Source organism: Monodelphis domestica, chromosome 1 (genome assembly GCF_027887165.1).
Source record: "Monodelphis domestica isolate mMonDom1 chromosome 1, mMonDom1.pri, whole genome shotgun sequence".
NCBI classification, from domain to species: domain Eukaryota; kingdom Metazoa; phylum Chordata; class Mammalia; order Didelphimorphia; family Didelphidae; genus Monodelphis; species Monodelphis domestica.
The window spans coordinates 144,062,536-144,080,173 of NC_077227.1; the positions used below are offsets into that span (position 1 = coordinate 144,062,536).

At 36.6% G+C, this 17,638-nt stretch overlaps 1 protein-coding gene across 4 annotated transcripts in view; it reads left to right on the forward strand.

Annotated features, from left to right (window-relative positions):
* LRRK1 (leucine rich repeat kinase 1) overlaps nucleotides 1-17,638 on the forward strand; it is a 154,858-nt gene that overhangs the window by 42,419 nt on the left and 94,801 nt on the right. For 3 of the 4 annotated variants that reach the window (XM_016424661.2, XM_056807503.1, XM_007479468.3), the window contains exons 3-4: nucleotides 2,245-2,405; nucleotides 13,295-13,466. In XM_016424661.2, the coding sequence (XP_016280147.1) occupies nucleotides 2,245-2,405; nucleotides 13,295-13,466 (333 nt within the window). Of the gene's footprint in view, nucleotides 1-2,244; nucleotides 2,406-13,294; nucleotides 13,467-17,638 lie in introns of those variants that run through there. The other variant, XM_007479470.2, reaches the window with a different exon arrangement.

The following is a 17,638-nucleotide window of genomic DNA, read 5'->3' on the forward strand; positions in this document are numbered from 1 at the left end:
ATTTTTAATAACTTTATACTGCTTTATAACTTCAGACTTCAACAAGCATTTATTAGCTGTCTATTATGTTCAAAATTCTGTGGTAGAAGAGACAAATATGGTCCCTGGTGACATGGAGCTCACAATCTGTCTAGTTGGTCATGTAATTTCTCCAGACCTCAGTATTCTAATCTGGAAAAGGAAATGTTACATTGATGTTTTTAGGGTCCATTCCAATTCTAAATACTCATAATAGATCATATTTATCCAGCAATTTATAATTACAAAGTGCTTTACATACAATTCTCATTTGATCCTCACCCAACAATCCTGTAAGTTGGATTGTCCAAATATCATCCCTGTTTTGCAGATAAAGAAAATAAAGCCCAGATATGAGACAACTCTCCTGAGGTCACTTAACTTACAATAAGTTAGGATCCAAACCTAGGTCTTCCAAGTGAATAATCTTTACAGATGTACTCTGCTATCTTTTTCATTGTCTTCTAACAGAACTAATGTTGGCATTCACTCCCATAGACTTGTCCACTTGTCCCATAATTGTTTGCTACAGTTTGCTCTTATTGCTAAATTTGCATATTTTGAAACTTCTATGGAAGCCTAAATCTAGGAAGTCAACAACTATCTAGGAGCATCTGTGATGCTTGTGTGAAATAATGGGTATAAGCCACTTTGCAAACCTTAAAGCCCATAGTATAAGTATCCGTTAACAACATCATTACTGTTTACATTATTATTGTTGTTGCTGTTAACCTACAGCCAGCAAATCTCCCATCTGGTGATGATTTCATTCTCTAAGACGTCTACTGTACCAGTGATGAGCTCAAGCAATGTTTATAGATCAATACTGGGGTATACTAGTAAATGCTTAACATTCTGGGTTCTGGAAATGTATGCAGGAATATTTTTTTAATATATTTTATTTGATCATTTCCAAGCATTATTCGTTAAAGACATAGATCATTTTCTTTTCCTCCCCCCCACCCCCCATAGCCGACGCGTAAGTCCACTGGGCATTAGATGTTTTCTTGATTTGAACCCATTGCTTTGTTGATAGTATTTGCATTAGAGTGTTCATTTAGAGTCTCTCCTCTGTCATGTCCCCTCAACCTCTGTATTCAGGCAGTTGCTTTTCCTCGGTGTTTCCACTCCCACAGTTTATCCTTTGCTTATGAATGGTGTTTTTTTCTCCTGGATCCCTGCAAGTTGTGCAGGAATATTTTTAAGTTTAACTCACATTATTAATACTTGCTTAAGACTAGACAATCAACAAAACAATGAATCAAGCCCTGATTTATAGAACAATTTCTGGAACATAAATGCTCACATTGAAAATTAAATACTCAATTTGTCTGTTAGAACTGGCTCCAATGAACTTCTGCACATGTCTGACACATATTAAGACCACTTTGGCAGTTAAGATGGGAATGGGACATTAAACTACTCCTAAAAGCAAAGCCAAATTTTAGAGAATCTCAGGGATTTGGGAGAAAGAGAGAGCTCATCTAGTTTCTAACCTCTTTAATTTCAATGTAAAGAAAATGAGTCTCAAAGATTAAGTGATTTGTTAAATGGGGATTACAGTGGTGCCCTGACTCCCAATTCTATGTTCTTCCCATTCACTATGTTAGATGGATGTTTCTGTTGCAGAAGGGTCCTTAGGAAACTATCTAAGTGCTTACATTCCAAGACCTGACTCTTCTGGGCATCAACTTTAAAGAGAGACTGGGGTGGGTGTGTGTGTGGGGGGGGAACCTCCTGTGACAGTGCTTTCATGTTCTTCTGTCAAATGATGAGTCTTAAAAGCCAGGTCAGAACGTTAATTCTAAACTGATTTTTTTGTCAACAAGGTGCACACTCATTTCCTCTGAATTACTCCAGGTGGCATTCTTGCCTGTATATTCACAGAGCTGCATTCCGCTGCCAAATGCCTTCAGTGAATCAGAATTCAGCTGCAGCATCTTCTGGTCCTTTAGTTACCAAGGAACCTCCCTTTGGAAATCACCTCTGGTGGAGAGGAAGGAAGTCATCATCCTATAGAAATAGTTTAAAGTCCCTTCAAAAAAGTAATTGGTTCCATGTGTAATACCTTGATGACAGAAGCAATTAAGATTGCTCCATCTTTTAATTTTTAATGCACCCAAAAAATTACATAAGATTGTCTCTTCGCTTTTCCTTTGCTATGATTCAGAAGTGCAGAGTATCTGCAGTGATGATGAATGTTTTTTTGTTCTTTTTTTATCACAGGTTCCGTGGACATGGGCAGCAAACAGTCCACGCTGGGCAATGTCTCCATAGATCAGTCCCCTATGATAGAAAGCATTCAGGCAGCATACAAAAAAGGAAAAGCCAGTAAGGTCCAAGAGCTGGTTAAAGTATTTGAAGAGAGCGTGTCACATCTGGAAAAGGTAGGGTGAATACTACATGTTCTCAAATTTGGGGAATTCATTGTTTGACATAAAATAAACTTAAAAAAGAAACTATTGGCTATCATAATGATTTTGTGGGATGTGGGGAGAGAGTTTATGGGAAAAGCTTGCAACATGACTAAATGTTCAGTCTTGTTCTTTTGTCTGGTTTATGAGCAGGATGATATGCTTCTAAACAAAATGTAGGTCCTCACAAAATACTGAACCATTGATTATACCCTGGAAGCCTCTTCATATGCTGCCTTTTTTGTACTTGAGTTAATTTTAAGCTTCCTGATTTTACAATATGCTTTCAAGAGTGAAAGCATCAGTCTCATTACTTAAGTAACTTTGTTCTTGAACTTGCAATTTAATGCTCAAAATAAATGTGTTCTTCTGGGAGTCCAGAGTGATCAAATATCAGATTTTAGTGCAAAAGTACAAAACTTCCTAATAACCCAGAACCAGGTTAAAATGTAACTGGTATTTAACAAAATGAATAAAAATACAGTACAATATAGGCAATGTTAACTTGTGGATTTCTAAGTCAGTATGTGAGCCTGAAGGGATATGTTTCTTTCCTTTTTAAAAAATTAAACCCTTATCTTCCATCTTAGAATCAGTAGTGTGTCTTGGTTCCAAGACAGAAGAGTGGTGAAGGCCAGGCCCATGGGATTAAGTGACTTGTCCAGGCTTATGCAGCATATAACTAGGAAATATCTGAGATCAGATTTGAACCCAGGACTTCTCCAAACCTTGCTCTTACTCCACTGAGCCACCTAGCTTCCTCCAAGGATCCGTTTCTATTTTGAGTTTGATGCCCCTGCTTTAAAAGAGCATGCTTTAAGTTGAAAATGCATGACAAATATCTTGAGGAACAATTCATTCTTTCATATAAAAAGGAAGTTGGATGGAGTTTAAATACTACTGTTTTGGCACAGTCTTGAGAAGTCATTATCCCTTGGGAAAAATTTTAATGGGGATCTCACTCACCTTGGTAGCCACATCCATTATGCATGTGCTGTTCCACAAAATAGGTTACAATCAGATTCTCTCCTTATACTAATGGGTATTTCATATTCAAGGTATAAAAAATGAGCTGTATGAAATAACTTTTCCTGTTTCTTTTAGTATTCACTAAATTAATTTTCAAAAGTCTTTTTGGAGGCAATAAATGAATATTTTTATGAGAAAGGCAAAAAAGTGGTCATTTTGTAATTTGTTCTGGTGGCTTATTTAAGTAATCCAACACATTTTATTTGGATGACTCTTGGGTTGAAGGGAAGTTTGATTCATTTGTATTTCGTTAGATATCTCTTGATTTCATTGGTGTAGGGAACTCCGAGTAAGGAAACCCTCTTTACTCATGCATACCAATACCTTCTCTGTAACTTATAATCTTAGAACGTTGCTTGGGGGATTGAAAGATTAAGTGACTTGTCTGGGATCATATAGCCAGTATGTTAGATTCTACTTCAGCCCAACTCTTACAAACTCCAAGGCAATGACAGGCCAGCTCACCCAATTCACTTTTTAAAAAGGCTTAGTTATAGAACAAATTAGGGAGAAGGAAACTGGATAGACAGCAGAAGGCAATCCAGGAGTAGTTTATGGGAAAGATAGAATTAGAGATCAAAAAAAAGAGAAAGGAATTTAAGGATAGAAGAAAAAATTTCCTATTTTCTCTCCTAAGTTTCTAGATCATGCTCACTTACATTTACTTTATGACTATTATCATTAACATTGTGATCATAAACAGCGAGCATTTATTTATTAAGTACCTATCTTGTACCAGGCACTCTAGTAGGTACCAGGGATTAAAAGATGAATAAATCAGATTTCCTGGCCTCGTGGAGCATATAGATTCCTTGGGAACACAGAATCAAAGTGATTTTCCATGGTGAGGAATAATTTCAGAGTGAAAATTTAGTGAGAAATGGATAGGGAAATCCTAGAAGTGTTAGGAAGTTGAAGGGAGAAAGAATGACACATGGAGGAAACAAGGGGACAAAGGAGCATCAAACACTTGAAGCTAAGTAACTTAAAGAAAGTCTTTGTGAAAGAGGATGGGGCTGTGTCCTCCAAGTGGTAATGTCTATCCAGAGGGGCTGTCAGATGAAAAAGCATCCAATCAGGATCAGAGGAAGAAGGGATGCGTGTAGTACCTGGGACCTCCCTGCTAAGGGGTGCTGAAGCATGTTAATGATTGATCTGATAATGCTAAAAAGGTTTTCTGTCTTCCTGTGCATATATACCCAGTATTTAACAAATATTCTCCCAAGACATGTTAAAAATGATGACTAACCTCTTACAATGATCAATGTAGGCACAAATAACTATGAAAATAGTTAATTATATAATATGTTACAGCTTACAAAGCACTTTACAAAAATTATCTAATTTTATTCTTCCAACAATATTAGGATAGGGAGTAGATGATACTTTTAACCCAAATTTAAAGATAAAGAAATTGAAACAAAGTGATTTGCTCAAGGTAGCACAGCTAATAAGTGTTGGAGGTAGGGTTTGAATTCAAGTATCCCTGACTCTAGGTCCAGGGCTCTAATTAACCTGACACCTAAATACCAGAAGGAACATAGAAAGCATTCCGTAAAATTATGAACTTTTGGGCAAGAAACTGAAGCTTTTTTGACTAGAAGGTGGTGTTTTATCACAGCTATTCCTAAAAACTAAAGATTCAAAAGAGTTAGAAAGTAATAGTTGGTTAATAGCATGGTACCCTAGAACAGGACTTGGATTTTGAGATCAAAGATTAAAACAAAGTAATGACAAGCTTTTTGCTTGGTTTGGAGCATGTATAACAAGGAATGGTAAAAAAAAAATCTATTTGTTTAGTGTCTTATAAGTGAAGTTGAAAGGAATTTCAATTCAAAAGGATAGTGGAGGGAGAAAACTACCTATAGTTAGTTAACCACCAAGAAAGTAGCTGTAATATAGAAAGAAAAATAGCAGTACCCATACCCAAAAAAATTCCTAGGAGAAAGATAAAAAATCCAACAGTAAAACTCAGGGCTTTAGATACCTCTGTATAAATGCACCAAGATAACAAAAATGAGTTGGAGATCCTAATACAAAAGAGCAGATTTCAGCTTATTAATATTAGAGGCTTAATGGAATGAGATTCACAAGTGAAAGAGAGCTCTGAAAATATAAATCTTCTTAAAAAAAAAAACAATACCAGGCTAGTAAAATATCGGCCTCAGTAGTATTGTAGGTTAAAAGAAGCCATATTCAGTAACCAAAAGGGATTAGCATAGTGAATAAAGCTCAGCTGAGACAGACCCAGAAGTAATGTTATCATCAGTAGATTCTATAAAGAGAAGAAATAGATGAGGATTTGTAGAAACCAATCACAAGTATATAAAAGAACCAGTAATATAAGTGATGAGGATCTTCAAATTATTTGGATATCTGCTGAAATTCCCTTTGCCAAAAGCGTACCCACTTATACTTTCTTGACTTGTTTTATGTATAATGTTGTTTTTCAAACTGTGGTAAAACAAAGAGAAAAATTATTTTAGAACCAATTATCACTAATGAGGAAGAATCATTGCTGATTTAGAAGTGGGAACCTTGAAGGGGGAAGTGATACTCCATCTGTCTGTGATAGAGGAGGAAAAAAAGCTGGGAAGAGACTTTCATGTATCTTAGATTTTGGAAAAGAAGATTTCAAAGGGTTTAAGAAAAGAAAGTTTAAGTAGAGTCAATCTATGACCTAAAATTTTGTAGGAAGAATCATTCAATCAATAAACATTTATTAAGTGTCTACTCTGTGCCAGCCCAACTGGAATTTGAAAGATCAAGGAGATATAAGTCTGAGGAAGAAAAAGAGAATTAGTCTAAAGAAACCAAGGTTTATGCACAAAAGCTACCAATAAATCTAGATTTTTAGAAGGTAAAAAAGATGGGAACAAGGTGAAGTAATAGGGCAAGCCTCTAAGGATAAGGCCATGATGGCTCTATCTTACAGTGATCTGAAGCAGGAATAAAAAAGAATGACATAAAATAGGGATATCAAAAAGGAGCAAAAAAGGAGGAATGCTTGATGAATTATATTTCAGGGAACAAGAGGATCAAAGTTAAGGATAGATCTCTTGCTTAGCCAGAGAATGGGATGATGATAGATTTATGAAAAGGCAGAACTGTTCAAATCTTGACTTTGCTTCTGTTTTCTCTGACATAGCAAATGATATTTGGATTCAAAGGACATAGCTAAAATGGTTAAGAGGGAGTTAGTATCTAAGAGAAGTAGGAAGATTTCAAGTGAGCACCTAGCTGCCTTTGAGTTCAAGTTACTTGGCCGAGATGACTTTTACATTCTTGAGTATTAAAAGAATTTACAGATATCATTGCTGAGCTGCTGTCATGGATCTTTGAAAGATGATGGAGAACTGGAGAAATATTGCAGGTTTGGGAAAAGGAACTGATATAGACTCCATTTCTGAAAAGGGAAGAAGTCGACCTATCCAAGGTGACACAGAAAGTGCATTATCAGGCTATGATATTGCTTATCTTCTTAATTGGTGGGGGGCAAGGGGGTAAAGAGAGGGAAAGTTTAAAATGCAAAAAAATGAATGTTTAAAAATATAACTGGGAAATGTTTAAAGATCAAGATAAATTAAAATTCAATGTAACATTTTTTAAAAAGAAGAAAGTGCATTATCAGAAATATGATTTAAGCTCAAGTCTTCAGAGTATAGAATTAGTGGATCAGTTGAAGAAACTGAAAGAGTTTAACCTGGAAAAGGGACTACTTGGGAAAAGTCAAGGTGATGATAGTGGTGGTCAATAATAGCTGCCAACTATTTGGAGAGTGCCATGTGGAAGAAGGAATAGCCTTTTTCTTCTTGGCCCTAAAGGACAAAAATAAGTACAATGAATAGAAATAGAAAAGATGCAATTTTAGGCTTGAGCAAACAAAAGCATCCTATCTAGAGTGATCCCTAAATGGAATGGCTTGATTTGGGAGAGTTGCACATCACTAGAGTCATGCACAGAAAATTCAGATTATCATCTCTCTAATGAGATAAAATGGGATATTTGTAAAGCGCTAAGTACTATGCCTCACAAATAGTAGATGCTATTTAAATGATAGCAATGATGATGTGGTAGTAGTAGTAGTAGTAGTAGTAGTAGTAGTAGCAGCAGCAGCAGCAGCAGCAGCAGCAGCAGTAGTAATTGTTGTTGTCGTCGTCGTCATGGTGATTCTTCTTCAGGGAGAGGTTGGACCAGGTGAGGACTAGGTGACTTCTCAATTTCTTTCTGGTATGTCAATTTTCAGACTTTGGTAGTTTTGCTGATTTAAAGGAACACATACAAAGATAAATATAAGACTTGGATTTAAAAAAGAACCATTGCCCTTGCCTAGGGCAAAAGCTGCTTCAAGGTCACATTCATTAGCTGCTCATTTGTGTAAGACCAACAAGAGAAATCTAGAGTTAAAAACTGGAGAATTCTGAATTCCAGTGCCATTTTGTGATTATTGGGCAAACATCTGTTGCCTGATTATGATCTAGTCTGCAGAGATGGGGATTTGTTAAATATACTGGTTGTGCATCTTAAGTCAGAATGAAGCCTTTCTCAGATAGAATCCAGATCTGAATCAGGAAGGTTAATCAAAGAAAAGACTTCAGGGCTGTGTGGAAGAAAAGAGAAGCTAAACTTTTCTGTTACCTGAGAATTGAAAGGCAAATGAAGCTGAATTAGGATAACTTCTGCAGATCCTAGATTAGAGATGTTTGCCCTTTTTGAAGGGGGCAGCACTACCACCCCTTCTCTTCCCCCCAAAAAGAGCAAAGCAGTGCAGCTTGTCTTAACAGAGGAGCCAGCCAATTAACACAGATTCCACATTTATTAGTGAATTTTGTGAAGACAGCCCTAACAAAAAAAGAACATCAAAAACCATCGTTCTGGAGTTATGAGTTGCTATTGACCACATGTATTTCCTACAGGTGTACTTTTCTACTATGAAACCTTAAATTTGTCCCTTCTCTCCATGGATTCTCTGTGCATCTGGGAAAGGACATCCCCTAGGTTTTAAGTAGAATCATATGTTTTGTTGTTATTCTTGCTTTTGCCTTTTGTTCAGGGCTTTGTTAAGAGTTAATTGAATCATCTGGCTGATCTGTTAATGCGAAGCATACTAGTAGGGAGGGACTCAGGAGCTACAGTGTTGAGGGTAATCTCTCACACAGTCTCTCTAAAATATTGAGTATGGTGTCAGCCATCACTGCAGATTCATGCCATGAATGTGGGTGGGTGAAAGTGGAGGGAATGAGGGCCCTACTGTATAAATACCAAGTTATTTGAGGTGGAAAAGAATATATTAACTATTGGGAAGATTAGGAAAGGACTTGTCTAGGAGGTGGCATCTCTACTGAGCACTGAAGAAAAATAAGAATTCTAAGAGGTTGATGTAAGGAGGGAGTACTTTACAGGCATACGGGTTAGGTTGTATAAAGTCACAGACATAGGAGATGATGGAATGTTGAGTTTGGCAAAAGCTATCATTTTGATATCATTTGACTATAGAGACCATAGGGAATGTGAAGGGAAATGGCAAAAATTAGTTTAGAAAGGAAAGCTGGAGTTAGATTATGGAGGAATATCATCTGTGGTCTCAATATAAGGTCATCAGTGCAGTGACTTTGGTTTTGACTTCTGGCTGCTATTTAAATGTTTATCTAACAAAGATTTCTAGACAAAGAAAAAGAAGGCACAAAATCTGCCTGATTCATTTGGAAGTCTTCCCTGTGCTGACTTAAAAAAAATTACTCATTTTGGAAGTAAAATTTGCCACTAGAACATGAAGACAAATATAATTCCATGTGACTGTAAAAGACTTAAGTTTCAAGACTGCCCATTCCAGGCTTGAGATCTCTAGAAATTTCTCAGACTGACACTCAGGCTCCTCCTGAACCTATGGCTCAAATACTCTTCTAGCTTTCTCCTAACTTCATTATCTATTATGATGTTACTTACCACCTTTAGAGAATCAAGATTTTAAACATTGAATCATCTGTGGTCTAGACTGCTGGTTGTTGCATGTGGTGAACCATTTAATGAATTACAATAGCATCTCAGCTAATGCAAGTGCTTTCCTGGAATATGGGTTATGGATTACAGGACTATTGGGCCCTGCATTAGACAGAATGCACATTATGTTGTTTTGATAATTACGTTAATCTATCACTTGGGATAAACATGGTTATTTCTGTTACTAAGATTTAGAGATTTCATTTCCTACTCCACACCCTATGAAACATTTTTTATTTTGTTTCTAATTCTCTATCTGTAGGCAAGTGGCAAACAGCCACCATTTGATGCTATTTAGCTGTACTAAACTTAACTGTTCTATACACTCTTGCCCTCAGTAAAAGACAGTTATAAGAAGTAACCATGCTAATCAGCCCAGTGGAAAATAGAACAGATGAAGAAATTTCCACTGTTTGACTGACCTAGTCTCTATTTAGAAATTGAAGTTGTAAAATTTGCTGAGCTCTTCAGAGATAATTAAAACATATCCTCTCTAATTTTGGAGCAGCTTTGAAAACTATATAGCTTTTTTGCCCAGTATAGAGATTCAGAAAAAAAAAAAACGGTATAAAGAACATCCAATGTGTTTGGGAATGTGCTGAGATTTAGAATCATCACATCAGCCATATAGACTGAGAAGGACCCTTAGAGGTTTTCTGAAACAGCCTCCTCATTTTATAGATAAGGAAACAGACCCAGACTTGGTTAAATGGCTTGCCCACAAAGTCATCCAGAGATCAGAGTCCAGCTCCTCTTGACTCCAAATCCAGCTCTCTTTCATATCTTCATTGAATCACAGAGAATCAAGATTTGTGAGTCTTCAACTTTGCCAATCAGCCAGCCAAGCACCTCCTATATGTCAGGCACTGTGTTGAGCACTGGGGATACAAAAAGAAACAAAAGGGGGCAAGCAGGGTGGCTCAGGGCATTGAGAGACAGGACTAGAGATGGAAGGTCCTGGTTCAAATCTGGCCTCAGACACTTCCCAGCTGTATGATCATGGGGAAATCACTTAACCCCCATTCCCTGTCCCTTATATTCTTCTGCCTTGGACCTAATACACAATTCTGATTCTAAGATGGAGGGTAAGGGTTTAAGAAAGAAAGAAAAAAAGAAAAACAAGAAATTTGCTGCTCTTAAGGAATTCAAAGTCCAATGGAGAGGGGCAACAAGAAATCAACTATACACAAAGAAGGTATACCCTGGATAGATTCAAGATAATCAATACTAGGAAGGTAATAACATTAAGGGGGATCAGGAAAGACTTCTAATAAAAGAGAGAATTTTAGCTAGAACTTGGAAGAAGCCATGAGCCAGAGAATGAGGAGGGAGAATATCCCAAGCATAAGGAACAGCCAGTAAAAATGCCCACGGACAAGAAATGGAGTGTCTTCTAATTTGAAGAATAGCAAGGGGTCAGTGTCACTGGATTGAAAAGTTAGGTGTTAGGGAATAAGGTATAAGAAGACTGGTAAGGTTGATGGGGACTAGGTTGTGAAGGACTTTGAATGATAAGCATAACATTTTGTATTTGATCCTGGAGATGGAAGAGAACCATTGGAAATGGAAAGTGACATGGACAAGCATGAATTTTATAAGAAGATTAACCTGTCAATTAAGTGAAGTATAGACTAGAATGGGGAGAAACTTGAGGCAGGTGACCAACCAATAGACTATTGAAATAGTCCAAATGAGAGGGGGTGAGGACTTGTATGAGGATGGTGGCAATGTCAGAGGAAAGGACACATGAGAGATTTTTGAAAGTAAAAAAAAAAAAGATGGATCTTGGCAACAGATTAGATTCGGGAGGTGAGACAGAGTAAAGATTCAAAGTCAATACCTAGGTTTTAAGTCTAAGAGACTGGGAGAATGGTGATGCCCTGGACAGTAGTAGGGAAGTTTGGAAGGGGGGAAGAATTTAGGAGGAAAGATAATTAACTCAGTTTTGGACATACTGAGTTTAAAATGTTTATAGGATGTTCAGCTTGAGTATCTAATAAGTAGTTGGAGATATGTGAATGGAGATTAGAACTGGATAAGTACATCTGAGAATCATTAGCACAGATTATAATTGAAATCATGAAAGCTGATGAGATCATGAAATGAAATAAGATTGGAGAAGAGGGTCCAGGAATGAGCCCTGAATGACATCCACCTTAAGTATGCATGACCTGGATCCAACAAAAGAAACTGAGAAATCAGATGGGTAAGAAGAAAACTAGGATAGAGTAATGTCATGGACACCTAAAGAGAAGAGGTTATCAATGAGAAGAGGGTGATCTCCAGAAAAAGGTAAAGAAGTATGAGCATCATTACACCTCTACTTTCATTTTTCTTCTCTCCTCCACATCCTGGACTCCAAGTTCTCAAACCTTTCATAATCTGTGTTGAGGACTCAGTCTTATAACTTCATTATTCCTAAAGTGTAAAAAAAAATTGGAAAATTTAATGTGTAAACCTCCTTTTAGTAGTATTTGTATTTTAAAAGAGTAGAAAAATAAATGATTAAAATCTTTAATAGTGACTTTTCAGACAATAATGATTAGTGTGAGGGACTTTTCAAAAACTAAGATAAATATTCTTCCCAGCATACCCCAAATGAGACCAAAAAAGGACATCTAGTCTATATACATAAGATCAAACTTTTAACTAACATAAATTGTTAGACTCATTCTAGACCAATAACCTAACTGTCTAGACTGAGGGAAATTCCATTATCTTAAGACCCACAGAAGGGGAATTTTGATTTCTGCTCTGTGTTCTCCTTAGGAAAAGAAAGAGGAAGCAGTCCGTAAATACTACTGTCATCTACCTTTCAGGAATAAATTTAGATGAGATTTAGAATAGATTTAGGTGAGAGTAAATGAAGAGAAAGTGAGTGATCAATAATTTGCTTACTTCAGAGATACTTATACTGAATAAAACTGCTATGGATGCATTTGTGATTGATTGAACTCAGTATCCTTGTGATGTGGTGACTTAGTTCAGTGAGTTTTTAGAACTTAGCTCTGTAACTAAGGAAAAGACCAAATGCAGGGCTTTCAGCTTTTAGTGCGGCCCAGGTTCAGATCCATTGAATATATTACAATTGTTAAATAGATTTTAAGTTCCATGAGGGCAGAAACTTAATCTTATCTAGTCTTTAGTTTCTAAATTACCACCTAGCACTGTTCTTCATACAGTAGGTAAACATATATGGAAGTGAATCAAATTAAATAATATGATAACAGAATATTTCAGGTAATGCAAAAATTAAAGTTGACAGCTGATTTTCCTTGGGTTACAAAATCAAGATAATAGGATTTAGAAATAGAACCTCAAGTGAAGAAACTGAAACCCCCATTGTAAACCCATGTGCTCAAATTCCTGATCCTTCTTGCAGTGGGAGAGCATACTGGATTTTAGTCTTGATTCTGTTTTATTTCTTTTGTGACCTTGAACCGAGTCCATATCATTTCTGTAGTTTCATATATATATGAGCTAGACAGAGAAGGTTCAGTAAGGTCTAGGGTCACACAACTGGGAAGTATCTGAGTTCACATTTGAACCCAGGACCTCCCATCTCTGGGCATGGCTCTCAATCCCTTTAGTTTATTAATCTGCAAAATGAGATTGGGCTGGATCTCTAAGGTCACATCAGGAGATAGATCTTCTCTAGATGGATAGTACTCTAGTCACACAATATTTTCCTCAAAAACTTGCTGAGTCTTTGACCCACTGTAACCCACCTATTTATCAGTGATCATGATTATTCAGTTTATGAGATGGTTTTTAAATAACCTCAGCATTTTAAGAAGGAAATTTATGCTTGGGTCGTTTTATGTTCTCCCTAGTGCCAACTTTTGAGCATCACAGCAGCCTACGGAGATCTAGAAGCAGTGAGGTACCTTCTCAAAGAAAAATTTGTTGAGTTACCCACGGAGCCAAATGATGATAATCCAGCTGTGGTGGCTGCTTATTTTGGACACATGGATGTTGTAAAAGAATTACTAGATTCCTTACTGGGTAAGTTATTGGTCAGGAGCTATTTCCCAAACATACTATGGCTTTTAATTTCAATGTACTGGCAAACTTTCCAGGGACTGGTGTGAACATTCAAAGTGACATAATGGAGAGAATGTTGGACTTAGAATTAGGAGAGACTTGAATTCAAATCCAGACTGTGACTAGTCCATTTCCATTTCCTTATTTGTAAATAATGATGTCAATAATTGGAACTAACCTTACAGGATGATTATAAGTGGTTATTGATATTATCATTGACAAACAAGATTCAAAGATTGTTAGGTAGTCTTTTTTTTTTCATCCTTACCTTCCTTCTTAGAATCAATACTGTGTATTGGTTCCAAGGCAGAAGAATGGTAAAGGTAAGGCAATGGAGGTTAAGTGACTTGCCTAGATTACATAGGTCACAGCTAGGAAGTATCTGAGGTCACATTTGAACCCAGGACCTTCTGTCTCTAGCCTTGGCTCTTAATCTTCTAAGCCCCCTAGCTGCAACCAAGATTAGAAAGTTTCAGAGTATCCAACCCCTTAGCAAAAAAAGCTTGTTTGTAAAAACTCCCCTCAGGAAAAAAAAAGTGAGCTTAGGTAACTTTCTGGTATTAATTTTCAAAAATCAAGGAGTAAACTATTTAGATGCTAAATGAGATCATAATTGTTATGTGTTAGCACAATGCCTGACACAGTAAATGTTGAGATGATGATGATGATGATGACGACGACGACGATGGCACCTAGATGATATAATGAATAGAATTCCAGACCTGGACTCAAGAAATCCTGAGTTCAAATCCAGCCTCAGACACTATCTTTGTGATACTGGACAACTCACTTAACCCTGTTTACCTCAGTTTCCTCATCTTTTAAAATGAGCTGGAGAAATTGAAGGTATTAAAATAGGCAATGAGGAGACCAAGCTATCACTCTTTGCAGATGATATGATTGTCTACTTAAAGAATCCTAGAGAATCAACTAAAAAGCTAGTGGAAATAATCAAAAACTTGAGCAAAGTTGCAGGATACAAAATAAACCCACATAAGTCATCAGCATTTCTATATATTTCCAACTCATCCCAGCAGCAAGAGTTAGAGAAATTCCCTTTAAGATCACCATAGACGATATAAAATACTTAGGAATCTATATGCCAAGACAAGAATGGGAACTATTTGAACACAACTACAAAACGCTCTCCTCACAATTAAAACTTGATCTAAATAATTGAGAAAACATTAATTGCTCATAGGTAGGACAAGCTAACATAATAAAAATGACAATCGTAACCAAGATAATTTACTTATTCAGTGCCATACCTATTGAAATACCAAAAAACCTTTCTTACTGAATTAGATAAAAACCACAACAAAGTTCATTTAGAACAACAAAAGATCAAGAATATCAAGGGAAATAATGAAAAAATGTGAAGGAAGGGGCCTAGCAATACCAGATCTCAAACTATACTATAAAGCACTGGTCATCAAAACAATATAGTACTGGCTAGGAGACAGAAAGGAGGATCAGTGGAATAGACTTGGGGTAAGTGACCTCAGCAAGACAGTCTATGATAAACCCAAAGATCCCAGCTTCTGAGACAAAAATCCACTATTTGACAAAAACTGCTGGGAAAATTGGAAGACTGTATGGGAGAGATTAGGTTTAGATCGATATCTCACACCCTACACCAAGATAAACTCAGAATGGTTGAATGACTTGAATATAAAGAAAACTATAAGTAAATTAGGTGAACACAGAATAGTATACATGTCAGATCTTTGGGAAAGGAAAGATTTTTAAGACAAAGCAAGAGTTAGAAAAAAATCACAAAATGTAAAATAAATAATTTTGATTACATTAAATTAAAAACATTTTGTACAAACAAAACCAGTGCAACCAAAATTAGAAGGGAAGTAAGAAATTGGGGAAAAACTTTCAACCTCTGACAAAGGTCCAATTACTCAAATTTATAAAGAGTTAAATCAATTATACAAAAAAATGAAGCCATTCCCCAATTGATAAATGGGAAAGGGACATGAATGGGCAATTTTCAGTTAATGAAATCAAAACTATTAATAAGCACATGAAAAAGTGCTCTAAATCTCTTATAATCAGAGAGAGATGCAAATCAAAACAACTCTGAGGTATCACCTCATACCTAGCAAATTGGCTAACATGACAGCAAAGGAAAGTAATGAATATTGGAGGGGATGTGGCAAAATTGGGACATTAATGCATTGCTGGTGGAGTTTTGAATTGATCCAAACATTCTGCAGGACAATTTGGAAGTATGCCCAAAGGGCACTAAAAGACTGTCTCCCCTTTGATCCAGCTATAGCACTGCTGGGTTTATATCCCAAAGAGATAATAAGGAAAAAGACATGTAGAAGAATATTCATAGCTGTGCTCTTTGTGGTGGCAAAAAATTGGAAAACAAGAGGATGCCCTTCAATTGGGGAATGGCTGAACAAACTGTGGTATATGTTGGTAATGGAATACTATTGTTCCCAAAGGAATAATGAATTGGAGGAATTCCATGGGGACTGGAATGACCTCCAGGAATTGATTCAGAGTGAAAGGAGCAGAACCAGGAGAATATTATATACAGAGACTGATACACTGTGGTACAATTGAATGTAATGGACTTCTCTAGTAGTAGCAATGCAATGATCCAGAATAATTTGGAGGGATTCATGAGAAAGAACACTACGCAGTCAGAGGAAAAACTGTGGGAGCAGAAACACAGAAGAGAAACAACTGCAAGAAAAACAAACTGCTTGATCATGTTGGGTCAATAAGAGATATGATTGGGGATGTAGACTCTAAATGATCATCCTAATGTAAACATCAACAATATAGAAATAGGTTTTGATTAAGGGCATATGTAAACCCAGTGGGATTGCATGTTGGCTATGGGAAGGGGGAGGGGGAGGGGATGGAAAGAACATGATTCCTATAATCAAGGAAAAATATTGTTCTAAATTGATTAATTGAATAAAATTTTCAAAAAAAATAAATAAAATGAGCTGAATAAGGAAATGATAAGCCAGTCTAGTATCTTTGCTGAGAAAATCCCAAATGAAGTTGCAAAGGGACAGACATGACTGAAATGTGTAAATGATGTTAGCATTATTCTTAGTGAAACCTAATGGTCAGGAACTATTTGTATAAAGCACTTTATAACTGTAAAATGCTATACAAAGCTCTAAGCCTGTGTTGGTAAACCAAGGCACAAGTGTCAGCTGCTCCCTTCCCCCACTGCATGTGCACCTAAAGACATTTCTCACCTGACTCACCCCTCTGTCCAGAAGCCCAATGGGAGTGCTTCCTCCCTCCCCTGTCTGGGGTAAGGCAGGGGGCTCACATGTGGCCTGAAGGTTGCAGTTTGGGCACTTTGTCTCTAAAAGGGTCCCCATCACTGCCATAAACTATTTAATGATGATGGAAAGCCACATTTGGAATCATAGCTCAAATATTGCTTGTTTTTTTTTTTCTTGAATGCTGCTTACCACAACTACTCTTTTTCAAATTAGATTTTTTTCAGTTAACAATTTTTTTCTCTTCTTCCCACTTCTTTCCCTCCTGATTAAAAAATAAAACGGCTACCTTATAACAAGCATACAAAACAAATTCTCACATTGATCATGTCTAAATAAAATTATTCCTTACATTTAGACCAGCCCCATTTTCTCTGTCAGGAGAGGAGTATCATTTTTTCATCACTGGAACTTTGGAATCACAGCTGGTCATTTCACTGATAAGAATTCTTGTGTCTTTTAGAGCTATTCATTTTTACAGTGTTATTGCCACAACTGTTATTTTCATAGTAAAAAGAATCACTAACATTTATATGATGCTTTTAACATTTGTAAAGCATTACATGTCATTTATATGTCATTTTGTTTGATGTTTCACAATAATCCTGGGAGATAGGTGCTTTTATGATTCCCATTTTACAAATAAGTAAATAGAGTCTGAGATTTCTTAGGTGATTTACCCAGGTTCACACAGCTATTAATTGCATGAAGTGAGATTTGAACTTTGATCTTCCTTTTTCCAGGCATAGTCCTATCCACTATGCCACCTAATTGCTAGGAGTGATTTTTCCTTTGTAGCCAAAATGGGGCCAGCAAAAAAAGTGGGAGAGACTCACTTCCTGCAACCCCCTACTTCATTCAAGAGTT